Source organism: Sphaerodactylus townsendi, linkage group LG11 (assembly GCF_021028975.2).
Source record: "Sphaerodactylus townsendi isolate TG3544 linkage group LG11, MPM_Stown_v2.3, whole genome shotgun sequence".
Taxonomy (NCBI): domain Eukaryota; kingdom Metazoa; phylum Chordata; class Lepidosauria; order Squamata; family Sphaerodactylidae; genus Sphaerodactylus; species Sphaerodactylus townsendi.
This window is the reverse complement of record NC_059435.1, coordinates 8784899-8807044: the sequence shown is the minus strand read 5'-3', so window position 1 is coordinate 8807044 and position 22146 is coordinate 8784899. Positions and strand designations below refer to the sequence as shown.

At 46.7% G+C, this 22146-nt stretch overlaps 1 protein-coding gene across 1 annotated transcript in view; it reads left to right on the top strand.

The window, feature by feature from the left end:
* EXOC3 (exocyst complex component 3) overlaps nucleotides 1-20094 on the top strand; it is a 29883-nt gene extending 9789 nt beyond the window's left edge. Inside the window, 11 exon segments of the mRNA XM_048511471.1 lie at nucleotides 1050-1731; nucleotides 3667-3784; nucleotides 4582-4707; nucleotides 5675-5775; nucleotides 7073-7183; nucleotides 9669-9819; nucleotides 11923-11982; nucleotides 11984-12037; nucleotides 13390-13563; nucleotides 17256-17383; nucleotides 19406-20094. Of these exon segments, the coding sequence (XP_048367428.1) occupies nucleotides 1050-1731; nucleotides 3667-3784; nucleotides 4582-4707; nucleotides 5675-5775; nucleotides 7073-7183; nucleotides 9669-9819; nucleotides 11923-11982; nucleotides 11984-12037; nucleotides 13390-13563; nucleotides 17256-17383; nucleotides 19406-19577 (1877 nt within the window). The 3' untranslated portion in view covers nucleotides 19578-20094.
* The last annotated feature ends 2052 nt before the right edge of the window (nucleotides 20095-22146 follow it).

The following is a 22146-nucleotide window of genomic DNA, read 5'->3' as shown; positions in this document are numbered from 1 at the left end:
CTGTTTATTGTGTCATGCTAATACTATGCATCAGTTCTTTTTTTTAGAGCTTTCACTGGTTTCAAACTTCTGCAATCCTAATCCTATTTGATTGTTCATTGAATATCTCACCCTGTCAATTATGCTGACTTTCTCTGTGTAATTCACCTGATCCCAGTAAGAAACGTGGACTGTAGTTAAAAAATAAGTACATAAATATTAAACCCTCCATCCCAATGACCGTTGACGCACAAGGTGTCTGCTGTGCCATGGGGGCAAATGTCTGACACAGCAAGATTTCCTCAAGCCCCGCTTTCACTTTCACTTTTCTCTGCAGCAAGCAAGACCACTTCTAGCACAATTTAGATTTGCTTCACTACAGAGAGGGACATATTTGCCCCAGACATCTTCCCTCAGCCCATGACCAGCCTTCCCACTATGTCGCGTTGCTATCCATGCTTTTCCTATCACTTTCCCTCTCCATGTTGCTGGCTGCTTCAAGTAACAGAAAAGAAGCTCACTTACATGGGCTTAGCCAAAACACACAAACTTCCAATTCTCATATTTGTAATGTTGAGATATCAGTATAATAGTAACAGGGAGTGCTTGGAAATAACAAGCCTCTCTGTCTTCTGGCAGCAGCAGCAGCAGGAAGTGTGTGTGGGAAGAGAATATCAGCTCTAGGATAGTCCCCTTCTTTAGCAGCCTGTGATCCAGGGAATTGCTTTGCCTCTTTCATTTGGTGAGAAGGATTATTTTTGGAACAGAAATATCAGTATAAGTGCAGCTTAAAGGGCTAAGCCAGCAATCTTGAGATGTGTAATGAGGTCTGTTCCTGTAAGGATTAGTTGATGGGTGGAGGCAGCCAGACCTGGGAGAGTTCTCTGCAGAAAAGCTCTGTGGCAGGAGGGAGTGCCTCCTTGTATGTAAACAGAGAAATGCAAGGAGACCCTACTATAAGGCCACTGCGCAGAGAAGAGTCCATGCATAATAGACCAGTGTTTCTTGTGCAACTTAGTTTTAGAAACTGGGTTTCTAAATGTTAAATTCCCCTTTCTTCTGCTTCTCAGTGCCAGAAATAGTTCGGGAGACCCAGGACTTGATTGATCAGGGGCAATTGCTGCAAGCCCATCGGAAGCTGATGGACTTGGAGCGCTCGCGAGATGACCTCATGTACGAGCAGTACCGCATGGACAGCAAGAACACCCGTGACATGAATCTCATCGACAGCTATTTTGGAGACATGCAGAAACTCTCCGAAGAGCTGGCCAAGCAACTTTGGATGGTCATCCAGCGGGCTTTAGTCACGGTCCGCCGAGATCCCACCTTGCTGGTTTCAGTTGTCAGAATAATTGACAGGGAAGAGAAAATAGACAGGCGAATGCTAGATCGGAAAAAGCAGACTGGGTTCATCCCACCGGGCAGACCTAAAGAATGGAAGGCGAAACTGTTTAGTGTATTGGACCGGACTGTCACTACTAGGATCGAAGGCACGCAAGCAGACACGCGGGAATCTGACAAGATGTGGCTCGTCCGTCATCTGGAGATCATCCGCAAATATGTCCTCGATGACTTGCTGGTGGCGAAAAATCTTCTGGACCAGTGTTTTCCACCGCATTATGAGATTTTCAAAAATTTGCTGAGCATGTATCATCAAGCGTTATCCACTCGCATGCAGGATCTGGCTTCTGAAGATCTGGAAGCAAATGAAATTGTTAGCCTTTTAACATGGGTCTTAAATACTTATAAAAGGTAAGGGTGCTACGTGGTGGGATAGTAGCAATGAAGGTGTTTTTTTTAAAGAGTCCTTAGTTTTGGGTTGATGACATACTTGGAGAGGGGACAAGATATGAGTGGAATTTTTATAAATTTATACATATATGGAGAGAGGAAGAGCTAGCTCAGGGGTCTGCAACCTGCGGCTCTCCAGATGTTTATGGACTACAATTCCCATCCGTCCCTGCCAGCATGGCCAATTGTAGTCCATGAACATCTGGAGAGCCACAGGTTGCAGATCCCTGAGCTAGATCAACAGTTGTATATCATTACCATCGGATTTAGATATGAAGACTCCAATTTACATATAAGGAAATCTGACGATTGATCCTAAAATATGTAGATATTCCTTATTTGCAACCTTAAGGGCATTTATACCACAGTAAGCCCCATTGAATTCAGTGGGACATTCTGAGGAAATAATCTTGCGCTGTATATACCATAAGGTACAGGCAGGACTTATTGACTGTGATCCTCATTCCTGATGGCACACATGAGATCAACTATATGAATGTTCACATCACGCAATCCATTCTGCTTCCAAGGTTAATGTTTTCAAGGTGTTCTGGAAGTTTGAGGGAGGCTGCAAATGAGGAAGGTCAGCTTGAGGCATCAGTTGAGCAGGGGCAGGTTGGGCTGTGAGCAGAGAAATTTATTGTGTGGAAGGCACCAAGATTTAGGTTAAGGGTGAGTATCTTGTATTGTATGGTACTATTCAATGTGTATACCGCCCTCCCCTGAAGGTGTTCCCTTCCCATGTGAGATACTTTCAGTAGTTTGGTATTTTGAGGATCCAAAGAATTCCAGGTTCTACTCCCGCTCCCCAACCTTAGTTCCTTAATGTGTTCGGAATCAGGATGGCAAAAATAGATAATATATTGGGGCCGTTGTCCACCAGTTCTGGATGGTTCTAGAGCTAAACCAGGGGTCTGCAACCTGAGGCTCCGGAGCCGCATGCAGCTCTTTCAGTTTTATACTGCGGCTCCGTGTGGCCTGGAGGTCAGAGGGTAGCGTGGGCATGTCCCTCCAGCCCTCCAGAGCAGCGCTGGAAGGAAAGGTGAGTGGAAGGGCCAAACCGGAGGCAGCTCCGTGCGTGAGGGAACCGCTTTTCGTGTCCCCTCCACTCACGTCTCCTTCCAGCACTGCTCTGGAGGGCTGGGGGGACACGCCCACACTGCCCTCCAACCCCTGGACGTTGGAGGGTAGTGTGGGCGTGTCCCTCCTGAGCAGCCACCATCCCCCCTCTGCCCCATGGAGCAGGCGGCTGCCTGCTCCATCAGGCAGAAGGGGTTTTTCTTGCCCGGTGCCTCCGCCCCCTAGTGCTGGAAGAAAAGGTGAGTGGAGGGGCTGAACCGGAGGTGGATCTTTGGGACCATGGAAAACTGGTCCAAATGGCTCTTTGGGTGGTAAAGATTGCTGACCCCTGAGCTAAACTATCTCTGATGGATACCTTGTAGGGTCTTACCCCCTTACAGGCATTTCCTGCTTACTGAATGTTCAAGTTTACTATTCTAATTAAAGGGAGCTGTCTAATTCTGCTGTTCTGAGGAAATGTGCTGGCAGTTTTCTGTCCAGGTGAACAGCAGGACTGTGCTTTTGTCTTCCCGTCATCTACCCAGGAGGTACAGAAGCTCTAGGATAGTTGTCATTACTTGGATGTTCGGCGCTTATTGTTAAAACTTCACGAAAATGAAACTGTTAATTTTACCTGTATTAGGCTTGTTTTTAAGTTCTTCCATTTTGCATTTGCTGTGCTTTTCTCCCCGTGGGAACATCCCGGAAATATTGCATCACACTGTTAAGGCAGGGCTAGGAAAAAAGTGAAGTTCCCGGCCTAACGATTGAGCGTTGCAATAATCCCACAAGCTGCGTGTCCAATCACATCATCTGTCTGTTCTCTCTTCCATCCAGTGAAGAGATGATGGGCAATCCAGAACTGGCCCCAGAAGTGGACGTCAATGCCCTGAAGCCTCTGCTTTCTCAAGATGTGGTGGATGATCTCCTTAACACGTACATGTCGACTCTAACAGTAAGTAGTTTCTGCAAATGTATTGCCTTGCTTGAGGAAAATGAGTTGTCGAAATAGAAACACCGCAATTTTGACTTTCATCATGACTCATCTGAATGAGGATTAAGCCCTTAGGGCAGTGATGGCGAACCTTTTCGAGACTGAGTGCCCAAATTGCAACCCAAAACCCACTTATTTATCGCCAAGTGCCAACACGGCAATTTAACCTGAATACTGAGGTTTTAGTTTAGAAAAAACAGTTGGCTCCAAGGCGTGCGTTACTCAGGAGGAAGTTTGGTGGTAGTTGGTGGCTTTGCTTTGAAGGGTTCCCTACACTGCTTCCCCAAAACTAGGTCTTAGGTTTAATGCCCAGGCCAGCCTAGATGTGTGTGGGGGGGGGGCACAGTGTTTGCACGTGCCCACAGAGAGGGCTCTGAGTGCCACTTCTGGCACCCGTGCCATAGGTTCGCCACCACTGCCCTAAGGGTAGGGGTGGCCAACCAATGGTGCTCTAGATCAGGGGTCTGCAACCTGAGGCTCTCCAGATGTTCATGAACTACAAATCCCATCTGGAGAGCCGCAGGTTGCAGACCCCTGCTCCAGATGTTCATGGACTACAATTCCCATCAGCCCCTGCCAGCATGGCCAATTAGTTGGCCACCCCCTGCCTTAGGGCTTAATCCTCATTCGGAAGTGTTGTGCTGCAAGTCAAAAATTGAGATTGGAGCCAAGTGGGATTGGCGGGAATGTTGCATTGCCGTGTCCTTGTTTTGACCCAGAGGTCAACTGAAAAGCAGTGTTGTCCATCTTCTCTGTAGACCAACATCATTGGGTGGCTACGAAAAGCCCTGGAGACGGACAAAAAAGACTGGCTGAAGGAAACTGAACCGGAAGCGGATCAAGATGGTTACTATCAAACAACGCTCCCTGCTATTGTATTCCAGGTATAACAGTTGGTTTCAGTAAATTGAACGGCATGTGTAGAGTGATATTTTAAAAACTGAGAAATGAATTACATAATTGAGTGCGTGGTGCTCCACGTATGTTATGGATTGCTTATTATGGGCCACCTGACGTAATCTCAGAACCTAAACTCTAGCACTTCATTCCTGGGATTCTCTCCCAGCCCACTGGTATATTTTGTGTTATTTGTTAGCTGTCCCATTGCTGGGTTTCCATCACAGGAACCACAGTGTGGGACCACAGTTTACCTCTTCAGATCATTCAAACTAAATGCCCATAGTCATCATAGGCCAGAGGCGTGGACGGAAGGCCCTGTGGGTTGCAAGAACTGGGACGGGGCACAGAGCACAAGTCTCGCTGGGGAGGGGGACCACATATGACAGTGATGGCGAACCTTTTTGAGACCAAGTGCCCAAATTGCAACCCAAACCCCACTTATTTATCGCAAAGTGCCAACCTGGCAATTTAACCTGAATGCTGAGGTTTTAGTTTAGAAAAAACGGTTGGCTCCCTCTTTCTCCGCCCCACCCACTTGAGCAGGGGCCAGCCTGCTCTAGCCTCCAGCAAGTCCTGCATGCACCGCTCTGTGCCTCTCTAGTATCTCTGCCTCTTCTGTGCCCCCCCCCCTTGGGCAGCAGCCACCCAGAGCACAGACACCAGGCCCGTCAGCCGAGTCCTCCCTGCTCACCGCAGTGTGCACACGTTGTGCTCAGTGGCCCAGGCCAGCCTAGATGTGTGTGTGGGGGCGTGTGTGATTTTCCGCCCCACACATGACGAACTCTGTGTGTGCGTGCCCACAGAGAGGTCTCCGAGTGCCACCTCTGGTACCCATGCCATAGGTTCGCCATCACTGGCATATGAGCAGCCGCTCTGATGACCAGCCCTCGTCCTTGGCTGCTCCCGTTTTTGGATTAATGACTATATTGGCCAATTGGTTTCTGTTTTCAGATGTTTGAACAGAATCTTCAGGTGGCTACCCAGATAAGCGAGGATTTGAAAATAAAAGTGCTACATTTGTGCCTTCAACAAATGAGTTCATTCCTCATCAGGTAAAATTAAACAACTCTCTCCGGTTCTTTTACTTGGATTTTTTCCCTTCACAAATATGCCACTAAGCTGCTCAGATCTCCTTAGCTTCCTCGCACAAAAGTGAGAGAGAGTGTTTAACCTCTTCCTTCCCAGCCTAAGCAGCAGTGGAATCCTTGTGAATCCTCCCGTGTTTGTGCATCTCTATAGTACAAAACCAAGGGATCTTTTCCACCCCTGCTCTGAGCAGCAGCAGGAGACGTGGGCAGTGCTTTTTTCCTCACATCCCTCAGTTGTTTGCTCCCTTGGCTTGCATAGGTTAGCTGAAGTACATGCAGAGAACTCTGACAGGATGGTGGTTGTTCCCAGGAAGTCTGGTCAGATGGAAGAGCCCTTTGGCCATGTTTCATCTCATCAATATTTTTAACTACACAGCAATTGATCACTGTATGTAGAAGAAGAAGAAGAGTTTGGATTTATATCCCCCCTTTCTCTCCTGCAGGAGACTCAAAGGGGCTGACAATCTCCTTGCCCTTCCCCCCTCACAACAAACACCCTGTGAGGTGGGTGGGGCTGAGAGAGCTCCGAAGAGCTGTGACTAGCCCAAGGTCACCCAGCTGGTGTGTGTGGGAGTGCACAGGCTAATCTGAATTCCCCAGATAAGCCTCCACAGCTCAAGCGACGGAGCGAGGAATCAAACCCGGTTCCTCCAGATTAGAGTGCGCCTGCTCTTAACCTCTGCGCCACTGCTGCTCCTCAGTGACAGATCAGTCCTCCCTATCAACAGTGCTATCCAATCATAAACCGCTGTATCCTTGACATTTTTCAATATAGTAGCTCATAATAGCTTTCTGATTACTCCTTGTTCTTGGCACAAAAAATATTCCCTGTACCAATAACAGATGGATGCTGTGTGCAGTAGTTTGATTGGGTTCTTCATCAGACACGGTTATGAGGTTCTTTGCCATACGTGGTAGCGCTAATACTTACTAGCCCCTTTGTTATTTTGGGCTGTACTCCCTCAATTGGTTGCCTCCTAATTGTGGGCCACTTGATACCAATTAACTGTTAAGTTGCACATGCTGCAAATATAAATTCCAGGAGGTTAGCTGTTAGTTTGTAGACCAAAAAGTGTTTCTGTTAATTAGACCACGTCTGCAGAAGTCTTTTCCTTGGAGACTCTCAGAGGCTAAGACCATCTCCTTCTGTGCCAAATGATAGCAGATCCTTAGCGCAGATAGGCAAGGTTTCTCCCTCTGTTTCTGCAGGCCACCAGGGACTGGACCTTTCCGTAGCTGAATGGGGTTCTCTCTCCCACAGGTACAAAGAAGAAGCACATTTGTATAAAGAAGAACACCTAAGAAATCGCCAGTATCATCCATGCTATGTTCATTACATGGTTGCCATCATTAACAATTGTCAAACTTTCAAGTAAGTTTTTTCAAACGGAGGGTCCTTTAAATAAATAATGCTTATTATTTAATTCAGTTTTATAATGGCAACACAAAGTGGGACCCAGGGGGGCTTCTTCTTCTCCAGCTCTGGCTTGGATTTCCCTTTCCCCCTCTTGCCCCTCTGTCCTGACTCCTCCCCGAGTGGCCATTTGGCTCTTCCTCGTTGGCCACTTACATACCCGTCCACCTGTTTTGCTCACCTGCCCAGACTTCCTGCCAGCACACACAATCTCTTTCTATTCACCTGCCCAAGTGGCAACTTTTTCTTCTTTGGCGTCCTTCCCCCAGTTCTCCTGTTTTTTCCTTCTTCTCCCTTCCTCTATGGAGCAGTAGGCGGCTAGCCTACCTTTTCCTGATTTCTGCTGCCATCTTTTTCCCCAGCATCTTGGGTTCCTTGGCAACCAGCTTTCATTCCGTTAGTCGCTGAGGTTTTTATCAGTGTATGCGATATTTTAATACACTCATGCTGAATTATTTATAATGGTTTGTTGATACATTTTAACAATGGTAGTTTTATTTTCTTGGAAGCCACCTGGCAGAAGAGGGTTTTTTAAAAGGCTGTTTTAAATCAATAAATTATGAGATCTCTGGCTGGTACAGTCCCTTCGATGAAGGCTAGCTGTAGTGGTGACTCTTGGTAGTTGCCACTCAATCTACATATACACCTTTATTTCCCCACATGGCAGTAGCATCCTAGATTATATTACGCTTTCTCACTCCTGTTTTCAGGTAGATTTTCAGATGGATTATCAACCTTGGAGTGACTATCTGCCCCTCTTAATGTATCTTGACTTGGGTATGTCGAGCTTAAATTCAGACCCACCCACCCCGACTTCCCCACCCATCCCAAAAATCCTCAAAGAACAAAGAAGAAGAGGAGGAGGAGGAGGAGTTTGGATTTATATCCCCTCTTTCTCTCCTTGTAGGAGACTCAAAGGGGCTTACAATCTCCTTGCCCTTCCCCCCTCACAACAAACACCCTGTGAGGTAGATGGGGCTGAGAGAGCTCCGAGAAGCTGTGACTAGCCCAAGGTCACCCAGCTGGCATGTGTGGGAGTGTACAGGCTAATCTGAATTCCCCAGATAAGCCTCCACAGCTCAGGCGGCAGAGCTGGGAATCAAACCCGGTTCCTCCAGATTAGATACACGAGCTCTTAACCTCCTACACCACTGCTGCTCTTGCTCTTTGGGCCTACTTTTTTAGGAACTAGGACTGAACTATTAGGAATGTTACCGTCTAAAGATTTTATTAGTAGATTTGAGGAATTATCCCAGGGGATTGTTGACAATCTGTCAGTCAATTCCGGTGACTTCTTTCCACATAGGACTTGTACTGTCGATAAGGGTTTTACAAAAGAGTGCACGTGTCTTAAGAGACAAATGAGAAATATCTTCTCTGATTTGAGGAATAGTGATTCACCCTGTTTACCTAATAATTATTTTGCTCTTAGACAAAGTTTAATGCAAACTCTTCAGGAAAATCGACAGAAAGCCATTGAATCCAATTGGGAAGCTCTTATTCAGTCTATCCTGAAGAACAATATGAGGGGCTTCTGGTTGATTGCTGCCGGAGGTTTGCGTACATCCGCTGTACCAATATCTAATATAAGAACCTAAGAACTAGCCTGCTGGATCAGACCAGAGTCCATCTAGTCCAGCATTCTGCTTACAATGGCCCACCAGGTGCCTTTGGGAGCTCACATGCAGGATGTGAAAGCAATGGCCTGCTGCTGCTGCTCCTGAGCACCTGGTCTGCTAAGGCATTTGCAATCTGAGATCAAGGAGGATCAAGATTGGTAGCCATAGATCGACTTCTCCTCTATAAATCTATCCAAGCCCCTTTTAAAGCTATCCAGGTTAGTGGCCATCACCACCTCCTGTGGCAGCATATTCCAAACACCAATCACACGTTGCGTGAAGAAGTGTTTCCTTTTATTAGTCCTAATTCTTCCCCCCAGCATTTTCAATGAATGCCCCCTGGTTCTAGTATTGTGAGAAAGAGAGGACAATTTCTCTCTGTCAACATTTTCTACCCCATGCATAATTTTGTAGACTTCGATCATATCCCCCTCAGACGTCTCCTCTCCAAACTAAAGAGTTCCAAACGCTGCAGCCTCTCCTCATAAGGAAGGTGCTTCAGTCCCTCAATCATCCTCGTTGCCCTTCTCTGCACTTTTTCTATCTCTTCGATATCCTTCTTGAGATGTGGCGACCAGAACTGGACACAGTACTCCAAGTGCGGTCGCAGCACAGCTTTATATAAGGGCATGACAATCCTTGCAGTTTTATTATCAACTCCTTTCCTAATTATCCCCAGCATAGAGTTTGCCTTTTTCACACCTATAGATCAACACATGTGGTTTACCTGCTTCAAAGAGGTGCTTGGGGATAACGGTGGCACTCAATCTATTTTGGTGAACTGGCCTTCAGTGCACTGAAGGATCTTGTTTGTCTCATCCCAGGGAATCCATTGTCAGCCTGAAAAAGAAATACTTGACTCCTATGATGGAAGATATAATGGCAAGCAGCCACGCGTGTATCTATGCCGTGTTAGACGATGTTGCCAAGGAGGGCTGTTCGAGCCTACTAGAGGAAGTGTTCATGGATTTAGAGGTTGGAATTTTCTTGCTCTCAGAAATCACCTTGGGTGAGACCCACATGTGCTGGGGACTTGGATGTACGTTCACACCCATCTGCCCTCTCTGCTTGTGGCATGCGATTATCTGGGTTTATCAATCCTGGCAGTCGGCATATCTGAGGAAGACGTCCTCTTCCTTCCAGCGACTTCTTACAGGTAAACCCAGATAACAGCATGCCCCAAGCCGGGAGCAAGCACACTGCAGACAAGATGCCTGCAAATGGTGGCAGCTGATGGCTCAAGCCGAGAAAAAAGTCAGACGAGCTGCACATCACAAGGAAAGGCTAAATTCTTGATGTGGGGTCACCAGCTAATTAGACTTTCACCAAAAAAACAATAATTATAGGATTGCAAGAACAAGTCGGTGTTTGCACATGAACAAAATCTATCCTGGATGTCCAAAAAGAATTGAAAGGGTGTGAGGATTTGGCTCGCAGGTCATCCACGAGTCAGCCAATTGGGATTCCCCCAACAGGAATTCCCCAGCAAGGCCACCGTCACAGAAACGGGCCTGTTTCTCACACCCTGCCTACTTCTCCTCAGAGGGTGGGACACAGAGCAGAGCCCTTTCTTGCAGATCTCAGTGGTTGGGGAAAGGTGGCGGGGTGGGGATCAGAATTCTTGCAGAAAGGTGCTGCTTCACGCATACTCAGACCCTTTTAGCCCCAAATTCCTATTGGTGGAAGTAGCCTCAGTAGAAAAGACTAAGAGTGCAATCCAAGGCCATTTCCGCACGGAGGCGGAAGGGGTCGGGTCGGCGCAATCCACGCCGACCCGACCCCTCTGGGTCTGTTCGCATGGATGGTCCCAGAATCGTCTGAGACGACGCAGTAGCCTGCAGCTGCACTGTACCTGTCAGAAGCGAGCCACCGATCCCTCGCGGAGTTCCTCCCGTGATTCGCCCGGAGGCCAGGGGACACGCCCTGCTCCGGCCCTAAGTGACCGCTCTCCAGGGTGCGCCTTGGGGCAAAGGGGCGTGTCCCCAGGCTCGCTGGCGGCGCCATGAAGACGCAGGACAGGTGAGTTGCCTGGTCTGAGAGGTGGAAGATGCCTGGAAGCCGCCGCTTCCCAACAATCTTCGCTTGCTGCTGCAAGCTGTTGGGAAATGTAAACCGGTTACCGGCTCAGGGCTGCGCAAGCTGATGGCTGACTCGGCTGAAAACAGCTTCATGCCTATGTGCGAATGACTCCCTGAGACGGCGTTGTTGCAGATCCCCGAGCCTCCTCGCTATAAACCACCCAATCTTGAGAAGGGCCCAAGAGTGGGGGGGAGGATGGAGCCTTGGGAGTGGTGCGACATTGGGCTGATGCAGGTGCCCATGTCGCCAGTGTAAGGAACACATGCCCCAGCGAAGGGGTTATTGGGCCTGTGGTGGGATACTTCACAACTGAGCAGTTCCTGAACCTGGAAGCTGCTATGCATTCTGGTGCCCCTCCATCGCAGGAGCCCACACTGGCATGGGTGCAGAGGTGTACTGGGAGAAAATGGTGGGCAGGGCAACACCTGCACGGGGTGTCCTCCGCTCCCCTCCCCACGCCCCATTTACCTCAGCCAGCGAAGAAGGGAAGTGGCAGTCCTGGCCGGCAGAGGGGGGAGCTCTGGGCAGGGCGCCTCTCCACAGGAGGGAAGGGGGGCACACACATACTCCCCACATTGGCGCCCAGGTCAATTGACCCCCATGTCCCTCTGGTAGATACGCCACTGCATGGATGGAGTTGGTCCAGGGGTGTTCCCAGGGGTGGGGCCGGGAGAAGTTTCCTTTTGATGGTGTAGACTTATGTCATCAAAAAGGCAGGTGCCGTCCAATGAGTTGCATAGGGGGGGTTGCAGGGTGTCCAAGGATTTTTTGCAGTTGTAGTGTTTTCACGCCACCTCTTGCAGGCAGTGTTTCTGCGCCACCACAGCACTGTCCCTGACCACCGTGCAACTATCCCCCTTTGGATTGGGCTGACCTGACACTTTTCCAGCAAAATTGCAATAAACCATTTACAATTCTGAGATAAACCACGAAGGAAATAAGGAGTTTGCTGTTGAGACATTGTTCTAAATGCTGTTCCTTGCTTTTATCTTTTTTAAGCCACATCTAAATGAGTTGATGACAAGGAAGTGGCTGGCAGGATCCAATGCAGTGGACCCTGAATTTCGTGAGCATCGTAGAAAGTTATTTCCGTGACTTTAAGTGCATAAAGCAGCTTCTCCTATGTCACAGAAGGTATTTGCAGGGAACTAATTCAGAATACTCACAGCCCTATCCAGAGTCGGGGGGGGGGGGCAGACCCCACTTAGATCTGGTGCAACCCTGCACCAGCATGAGTGCCCACCCCGCTGGCGCAAAGGGCAAATTCACTGGGGGAGAGGCAACTTGGCTGTGGTAGCTCTGTGGTGCCCAATCCAGAAGCCGCCACGTGTCCCTAGGCCCACCGACGCAAAAAGCTCTGGGGACAGGCCAGGGGATGGAGCTAACCTTAGTCATTTTCCACTGCCTGTAGAGTTGGCGTTGGAGATTTGCAACTTTTTTTGTGGCATATCCCCTATGAGGGATTCTTGGAGGGGTTCTTTTGGCCGGGGAGGGGGGGGGGGCTTCCCGTGCCATGGGAAAGCCCTTTGGGGCGGGCGAGGCAGCGCTGTCCCTGCCCACCAGCCCACTCTGGATTGGCCTGTTATAGTGCAATCCTCTGCTGCGTTACTGTAACCTGAGTGTGGTGTAGTGATTACAGCGCTGAACTAGGATGCAGGAGACCAAGCTCTGAAGCCCCACTCTGCCATAGCAGCTTGCTGGATGACATTGTGTCATTAGAAGAAGAAGAAGAGTTTGGATTTATATCCCCCCTTTCTCTCCTGCAGGAGACTCAAAGGGGCTTACAATCTCCTTGCCCTTCCCCCCTCACAACAAACACCCTGTGAGGTGGGTGGGGCTGAGAGAGCTCCGAGAAGCTGTGACTAGCCTAAGGTCACCCAGCTGGCGTGTGTGGGAGTGTACAGGCTAATCTGAATTCCCCAGATAAGCCTCCACAGCTCTGGCGGCAGAGCTGGGAATCAAACCTGGTTCCTCCAGATTAGATACACGAGCTCTTAACCTCCTACGCCACTGCTAAGCGTAGTCTGCCTCACAGGGTAGTTGTGGTTGTGAAGATAAAATAGAGGGGAGAACAAAGTAAGTCCTTTTGGGTCCACACTGGGGAGGAAGGCAGAGTATGAATGAAATAAATAAGCCTGGAGTCCCAGGTCAGTAGTAGTCATTTTGTCTTACCTTCAGCTACTATTTAAGACAGGCAGATTCAGGATTTCGAATGGGTGTGTTTTATCCTTCAGAATTACAGCGAAACTTGCCTTTCTTTTATTTGAATTTTCCTTTCTTTTATTATCTTAAATGTCTTTATTTATACCCCCCTTTACTCCCCCAGTGAGGACCCAAAGCAGTTTACATCCTTCTCTTGTCCTGCTGTTGTTTACTGTGGATGTATGAATGCAGACATGCTGGTTTTTCCCTCCATAACTGGGATCCTTAAACTGGATTGGAATTTGCACATAATAATCTGAATATTTCTTTTATCAGAAAATGACCCTTGAGTGCCATCGTAGAGTTGTTGTGGAGTATATCAAGGCTATTATGTCTAAGCGCATAACTTTCAAGAATGCAGAAGAAAGAAGAGAAGGTGCTGATAGAATGAACCGAGAAGCTGAGCAATTCAGATTTCTGTTTAAGAAGCTTGCTGCTGTAAGTATTAGAAAGCTGGAATGCCAACAGTCAGTCTTCACAATTAAAATCTTAAGAAATGTTGACAGCTCAAACATTTGCTAGACGTCACAGTCATGATTTGATGGGCGTTTCCCCACTCACCACGACCCCCCGCTGTTTTGCCGCGTGCTAAGCTCTCATTTGGCAACTTGCGTAGGCGTCCCCAACGCACCACCCTGCGCTGTCATCAAAGAAGCCATTACTACAAGGAGCACCAGTGAATGATCACATGCAATGCTTTAGGGCGTAGCGACAGCAGCAGCGTTAGAGGCGCTGACTGCGTTCATGGTCGCCGCCCCTGTCGTGGGGAGTGCCGGGGGACCCCGCGCTAATTGAGGAGAGTAGCGTGGGGCTTAAGGTAAGTGGGGAAAGGCCGGATTAGGACTATATTGCTCCTATTTGTTACAGTGGTCTTGACAAAAACTTTGGCAAACGGTAAGAACACAGAGGTCATAATCTAGCACCATAGTTCAGTGTGGCCACTGAAATCGGGGGATTTCAGCCGTCTTGCATTTTCCCCTGTGCCTCATAGCTGATTTTTTAAATAAAAACCTTGCATATTAAGCATGAAATTAATGTTGCGATTAGATGCCTAAAAAGGATGATAATTTGATAATGGGTCACTATCCACTCACCATAAGCCGCGGGGTCACCTCTTTAAAAGCCACGGGGGTCCTGGACGCTCCCCACATCTCCGGCGCTCACTGCGCGGCTGCCAGGGATTTACCTCTCTCCCGCCTCCTGGCTGCGCGGCAAATTAGCTCCGCTAAAAAGAGCAACTTTTTAAAAAACCCCGCGGGTGCCGCGGGGTTGTGGGGAACCTCGGCTGTTTGCGCTACGGCTTGATTTCGGCTGTAGACAGCTGCGAGCTCATGGCCAATCAGGGGAACAGGGAGCCATCTTGTTAAGCTGGGGGTAAGTCCCGCGTCTACCAAAGCGCGCATAGTGCATGACGTATTACACGTGCCCACATCCAGTCGTAGTTTTTTCTCACGCTCTCATCACCGCCTCAACTCTGTTGAAAGCCCCGTGTCGAAAGCAAATGGAAAATGTTGGCGCCGTGAGCTTAATGAGGGAGTATTAAAGAGCGCGTGCGTGCAAGCTTCGGCTTCTGCTTTCACTTCCAAACACTGCTGATGATCGCGTCTCCACAGAAAGCGCGAGCTAACGATAAATTGCTGACGCCAGCATGTGCCGATCGTTCTTAATAGAGGTGTCGTTAGCCTTTGATGATCGATCGCGACTCACGCACGGGCGAACTCTAATATCATAAAACAACCTCTTCCCAGCCAATTCCACATCTTCGGAGGACCCGCCTTCGGCTGGCCGCTTTCACTTTCTCGTAACTCATGACGCACACGCCTCGACAGCCAATCGGAGCGCTTCCATTCCCTCATATTGTAACGTGAACTCCCGGCTTTGCTGCCCGCGTTATTTCGCGAATTGCAACCGTGTAACTAAACTGTCTCCGGTGGTCAGAAGCCACGGAGGCTTTTCTATTGCAATCGCATGCAGCATCTCTGCAGTTTAGTGAGGTAAGTGGGTAGTGGCCCAATGTTTACTCGTTCAAGTGAATCCATCCAATATGACGGAGTTATTTAATCCTCCAGTTACGGAATCAGCTGTAAATCTGGGTACATTAACTGACAACGCTGCTACATTTCTCCCCAATCTACCAAACAGGAAACAAGAACTCAGTGGATGCGTTCAATATGACAATAGTTGTTTTGAGGAACCGGTGAGCCTATTGGCTGACGCCAGGAACGTTCGGGGGTTTATGTCCCCATTCTTTTCTGGAACATCGCTGGCTGGAACAATAAAGCTAACAATAATTTCAATACTTATTTTAAAAGATTTGATATTATTTTATTGCAAGAAACTTGGACTAACCTTGACATTTTGATAGATGGATACCAGTCATTCCATATACCTGCCACCGAAACTTCTTTCCGTGGCCGTTTTTCAGAGGGGCTTTCTATATTTGTTAAGAATAGCATTAAGATTAAAATTCTTCCAAGGTTGCCCACCTGCAGCACGATACTTCTATTTTTAGAGAGTCCACCAATCTTTCTACTTAATGTATACATACCTCCAGCTCCAAACTCCAAATCGCTTGACAACTTATGGTCCCCCCTTAAATCTTATGTAGAAGGCTTCGAGAGAGATGACTTAGCATCTGAAATTGTATTAGCAGGTGATTTTAATGCCCGTGTTGGGGATCAGTTCTCAAATTCACTGACAGACATGGGTCTAAATGATGACCTGATATATCATTTACTTTCACTTGATTTCAGAACATCTCCTGATAAATCTTATAATAGCTGGCATAAATTTAATTAAGTTTGCAATTCAGTTTAATAAACTCTGGCTTAACAGGGTGAACTTGTTCAGTAACTCTGGAAATCATACATACTTATCTTGCTGTGGCTGTAGTGTAATTGACTATATATTAGTCTCTCCCTGTTTATTGAGTTCAGTATACAAGTTTTATGTTGATGATTTCCTTCTGAGTGATTGCTGCCACCTCTGTGTCTCTTTCTTTAAATTGTGGTAATGGTCAAGGGCTCTCACCTGAGAAATGTTTATATAGTCTCATCCTAAACTACCTTATAAGCCTTTATAATCTTGGACCCCACCTCTCGAGTCCCACGTTAATCAATGGTTGGACTCACCTTCAGTCACCACCTCAAAAACTTCAACAGTCAATACTGACTTACCTCAAGTTGCAGTAACCTCATATGAAAAACTAATTGACGACACTGCCAAGTTCTATCATGAATAACGTAATGCCCAAAAAGGCAAAAAGAAAAGGGAACACGAGGTGCAATCTAGGGTTTTTTTACTATATGATGGGTTTCCCTAACTGTGTAAAATTTGCGGCTCTCTGCTTGGTCAGATCACCTTTGAGACTATGGCATGGTTGAGAGCATTTCAGTTTTGGCTCAGAATTCACCACCATCAAAGCCATTCTACCCTTATTTATCTATTATTGCAAGATACTAAATCATTCACTTGAATTATTCTAATTGAAAAGAAGATGGAAGTCATCGGGCTCCAGATTGATCTTTTATACTCTCTTTCGATTTCAGAGGCTTATAAAACCCTAAAATCCAACCTCTTAAATCGGGCATTTCAGTTGTTAATGATGAAGGCAGAAAGATGTGTTCCCCCCCCCCTCCCGAACCACCTAATTCCTTTTGAGCAAGGCCGTATGGCCAGATACTTGCTCCAACTATTTACACCTGCGCAGAGAAGAGCTCTTGCCTTAGCAAGATTCAACATTATGCCCTTAGCATTACTGAGAGGCAGATATAAGGGGATCGGAAAATCAAAAGACTCTGCTCCTGCTCTTTAGCTCAGGTGGAAACCGTCTGTCATTCTCTCATACTCTGTCCTAAATTTGCAGAGATTCGAGCCAAATTATATTCCATTATTACAAGACATAACAGCTGATTTATTCAAAATCCCACTATTATTGAATAACTCAGATACCAGGTTCAATGAAACAATAGCAAATTTTCTGCAAGAGATAATGCATTAGAAATAAGTACCTTAAGTGTTCAATTGCTGGTGGGATTGTTATTATACTATTTGCTGCTTTTGTCAATTCAACTGAGTTATTATGCCAATAGAGGCTTTGAAATTTGAATATGATAATGTTTACTTAATAGGGCTCTGGAGAGGACACGGAAGGACTTTGTAGCGTGATTGAAGGCATTGCAGAGGTCTTTAAGTTAACTGATCCTTCACTTCTTTACTTAGAGGTTTCAACATTAGTTAGCAAACATCCAGATATCAGGTAAAAATATTTCATTTTGGGGTTTTTTCGGTAGTAAAATATTTGACTCTTTCCCCCAGATTGTGATAATGAATTCTTTTTCTTCATTACTTCTGTTTTTAGGTACAAGAGATTACCTAGTATAAATCTGTTATCTGAATCTCCTGGTGATGCATATTACGTATTTTATAGTGCTGTTTTTGATTGATCCTTGGAGTAGGGTTTCCCAAAATGTGGTGTCTTGGATAGGACTACAGTTCCTTGTTTCCCCTGAATCCCTGTGTGGAGATTGACAATGAAAAATCAATTGGTGGGAGGGAGCAGTGATGAAGGGAGGGGAAACTGCGCCCGGGGCATGAGCTGCCTGCGTGCCCCCTCCTGTCCCTGCGTTACCAAATGCCCTAACACCAGGCACCCCCCCCCCCTTTAGGGGACATTACACCTCCTGGCCTCCTACTCTGACATGTGACGGCAATGGCAGCACCCGGGACGAGCTGCCCCAGATGTCCCCATTGCCGCCACGCATCTGGGAGGGGGTTTCTGAGCCTGCTTGAGGAAGAGCAAATTCACCCCAATGCCTGTCCACTTCCATGCTGCTGAACTGGGCTTAAAGATCCGAAAGCGGATCAAAGGCCATGGGAGGCAGCACTTTTGTGTACATCTCTCCTGCTTCTCCATTTTTGTCTTGTGGATTTTGCAGTAGAATTCGCTGAAATAACATGTAATTCATTCCATACTCCTAAATTTAAAAGATCACCTCATGCAAATTTCTGTTCTAACTCAAGCTTCTATGCACACAAATCTCCTTCTATTACATATGATGTCCTTCCTCCATGTAAACACCTCAAATGAGAGCAGCTTATTAGAGGCTTCAAGTTTGCATGTTTAAAAATAATGTGTATAACAATCCCGTAAGGCACAGTCATTTTAGAGTCCCCATCGAGCAATTTGTCTGAAAGAAGACTGCTTTCCAAAATTGGATCCTGAGCATCATGCAAAACCTATTTCTTTCTCTGTATCTCAGAGAATTTTCATCATCTTCTAGCACCCCAATTATGCCAGTGTATAAAGATTTAGAGAAAAGGAAAGATCTAAAAAAGGGGGAAAGTATGCATGGTGGTGGTAATGGGGAATAAAAGATTTGGGGCTAGAACCCATTCCTAACTCCAATGCAACTAAATCTGCATTTTAAAATAATAGTCTTCTGTACATCACCCAGAGGCGGAGCTACCATTGCAGAACCCCCCCCCCTCCCATTTACCTTTGTCAAACAGTGCAGGCTGGAGAAGCGGCCTGTTCCCTTCAGGCTGAAAATGGCCTGGTGGGAACTACACTTCCCAGAAGACCTTGCGAGCCCCAGGGTCTCATAGGCCGTTTTCAGCCTGAAGGGAACAGGCCACTTCTCCAGCCTGCAGTAAGGTAAGGGGTGGGGGTGGGGGGGGGTGGAAAATGCAGAGTTCGCACCGGGCACACTCTGGCCCAGCTATGCCTCTGACATCACCTAATTCTGTCTTGAAAATTGTGAGATTCTAGGAACATTCCAAAGATGTATACCTTTAATATTTAAACTTTGAATGGAGAAAGATGAGTAAAAGGTAAGAGGGTGTTGGCGTGTGTTAGACAGATGGAAAGAAGCTGACGGGGCTGTATGTAAAACAGGCAGCTTGTCCGGACAAACGTCTTTAAACACAAAATTGCAGACAGCATGGCAGCGAAGCCCAGAGAACCCCATGTGTTGAGCTGACTCAGACTAACTGCAGACCAATCTGATGGTTTGAGGAGTTCTAATATGCTGCCCTGTATCATCTTGGTTCGTTGGTTGTGTGCAGGGCCCTTAAAATAAAAAGGTAGTGGAGAAGTGCCCACAAGGCCAGTTTTAGAGCATTCTGAAGATGGCAGACTTTTTGGGACTGATGTGTGTGGTGTGTGTGTGAGTATGTGTGTGACCTACACAGTAGACAGCCAGGATAGCCACTGCAAGCTACCGATTGTTTTATTCCACAAACCCGTATTGTACTAATGCTGTGTTTCTTTGATGGGCAGGGATGAGCATATTGCAGCTTTGCTGACAATGAGAGGCGATGCCAGCAGAGAGATGAAGCAGACCATCATTGAAACTCTGGATAAAGGCCCGAGCCAGCCAAGTCCAAACTATGTGCCAATTTTTAAAGACATTACTGTTCCAACACTAACGGTGCAAAAGCTTCTTAAATAACTGCAATGGATTTTAATGGAATACCAATTTGGACAGGGTGTTGCTATCGTAAAATCATGCGTAGCCTAATTTGGCCCATGCGCTTTAAAACACAGGAATTTCTTACTAGTTTTTCCTTTTTTTCTGTTCGAACTTAGCAGTCACAGCCAGGTTCAGAGATTGCTGCATTGGCCGTTTGAAGAATAAGATATATTCTGAGGGCCAGCCCACTTTCGACAGGCATCTCATGTTAATGGGCATTTTTCCCATTAGCAATAGACTTTCTCTCACATGTATTTATCCTGAATTTTGTGTATGTAACTGGGTGCATCATTGTGTTTTAGAAAACTGAATTAGAAAATATTTATGTAGACAGCATGGATGAATTTGTTACTAGGTTGGGTGGAGGGGACCCAGCTTGAAACTTCTAAGGTACACCGATGATTTGGGGCTCCCCCCTCTCCAAAGGACTTTCACTTGCCTTGAAGAAGAAATTGTGTGTAAGAGGTTGCCAAATAAATACATGATGACACACTGATGCTGCTAAGTGTTCAGAGCCTTTTCACCCTTCAGGAAATTGTTTGCAGGCGCACATAATTCTTTCTAATGCAAGAAATGTTCCTGCTGTATGATCTTCCTGCATGTGCCTAATCCAGGAGCTGCAGAGTTCATTGGTTCTCCTTTTATCCTTATGAGTATGCACTTGTTCCCCATATGGGTTGGGTTTAACAAGAGAGAGACAACAGAGGAGTGCAAAGGGTAACCTAGAGCATTGGGCTGGCGTGTGTCAAGTGCCATCAAGTGGCTTCTGACTCATGATGACTCTGCGAATCAGTGTCCTCCAAAATGTCCTCTCCTCTCCTTGCCCAGGTCTGGCAGACTTGAGGGCCATGGCTTCCTTGATTGGGTCAATTCATCGCATGTTGGGTCTTCTACCTTTCCTCCTGCCTTCGACTTTTCCTAGCATTATTGTCTTTTCCAGTGATTCTTGTCTTCTCATAATGGGACCAAAGGACAAATGCCTGACACAGTTATATAGTCAGTCATAGTTAAAAAGGGGACTGGGGATTATAACTCTTTCACATTTTTATCTTGTCCTTTTTTTATCCGGGTGCTACAGATTGTTCTCCTTTTGTCCATGCTACAGAGGCATTCCTCCCATTGGGCAAAGTGGGTAGTTGCCCAGGGCGCCCCCTTGTGGGGGGCGCAAAAATGTGCAGGTTCGTTTGTGGGGGTTTTTGTATTTTCAGTGTTTTTTCCGTTTTTGGCCTTTAGGAGGCGCAGTTTTTAGGCTAGCAGTACCAAAATTTCAGGGATTTTTTTGGGAGACTTTCCTGATGATATCACCCAGGTTTGGTAAGGTTTGGTTTAGGGAGTGAGTCCAAAGTTATGGACTCCCAAAGGGAGTGCCCCATTCCCCATTGTTTCCAATGGGAGCTAATAGGAGATGGGGGCTACACATTTGAGAGTCCATAACTTTGGACCCCCTGAACCAAACTTCACCAAACCTGGGTGGTATCATCAGGAGAGTCTCCTAAAGATACTCTGAAATTTTGGTGCTGCTATCTTAATAATTGCACCCCTGAAAGCAGGCACCCTCCAGATTTCCCCAGATTCTCCTTTTAAATCCACCCCTTCCTGCCAATGTTTGTTTTCTTTCTTTCTTTTATTCTCTCAATGCCTAATAAAGGTTACTATTATTATTATTAAATCCACCCCCTTTGGCATGAATTCAAAGGGAGAATCTGAGGTCCCTAGTTTAAACATTGAAAGTGATGCTGTTTCAGGGTTGGGGAGAATCCATCCCAAAATAGCATCACTTTCAATGTTGTTTAAACTGGGGACCCCAGATTCTCCCTTTAAGGTGGATTTAAAAGGAGAATCTGGGCTCCCTAGTTTAAACATCATTGAAAATGATGCTGTTTGGGGGTGGATTCCAGCATCACTTGTTTAAACTAGGGAGCCCAGATTCTTAGAGGGAGAATCTGGGGTCCCCAGTTTAAATAACATTGAAAGTGATGCAGTTTCCCCCAATTGGGGGGACTGGATACAACACTATAAAAATTTTCATAGCAATAATAAAACATTTTGAAAGCATTTTGAAAATGTTTTCAAAAAAATTATTTCTGCTGTGTGGCATGGCCTATTGCTGTGTTCAGATTTGTGAGTTGGGGCATGTTCTATAATGTGATGATGACTTTGAAATAACCTGGTGGAAAAAATCATTGTTTGGTCACGGTGGGGGAGGGTGGCCACCCATGGGGGGGCATCAAACTCAGGTTTTGCCCAGGGCTCCAGTTTGCCTAGGTACGCCACTGCCATGCTATGTTCAGAATCACAGTGTGAGATAGGCTGGGTTCACAAGGAGTGACTTTCCTAAGGTTACCCATGGAGTTGAAGAGCTAAGCAAGCCTTTGAACTGCGTCTAACCATTCCACCACACGACCATACAAGCAGACTGAATTAAGCAAACGCTTCGTAGGAAAGGTGGGTTTTGAACCGGGAGCAGCAGAGAGTGGCAGCACCTTGTCAGTATTTGGGAAGGCAGCGCTGGCAACAGGAAGCAACAGAGGAGAACTGGATGCCACTG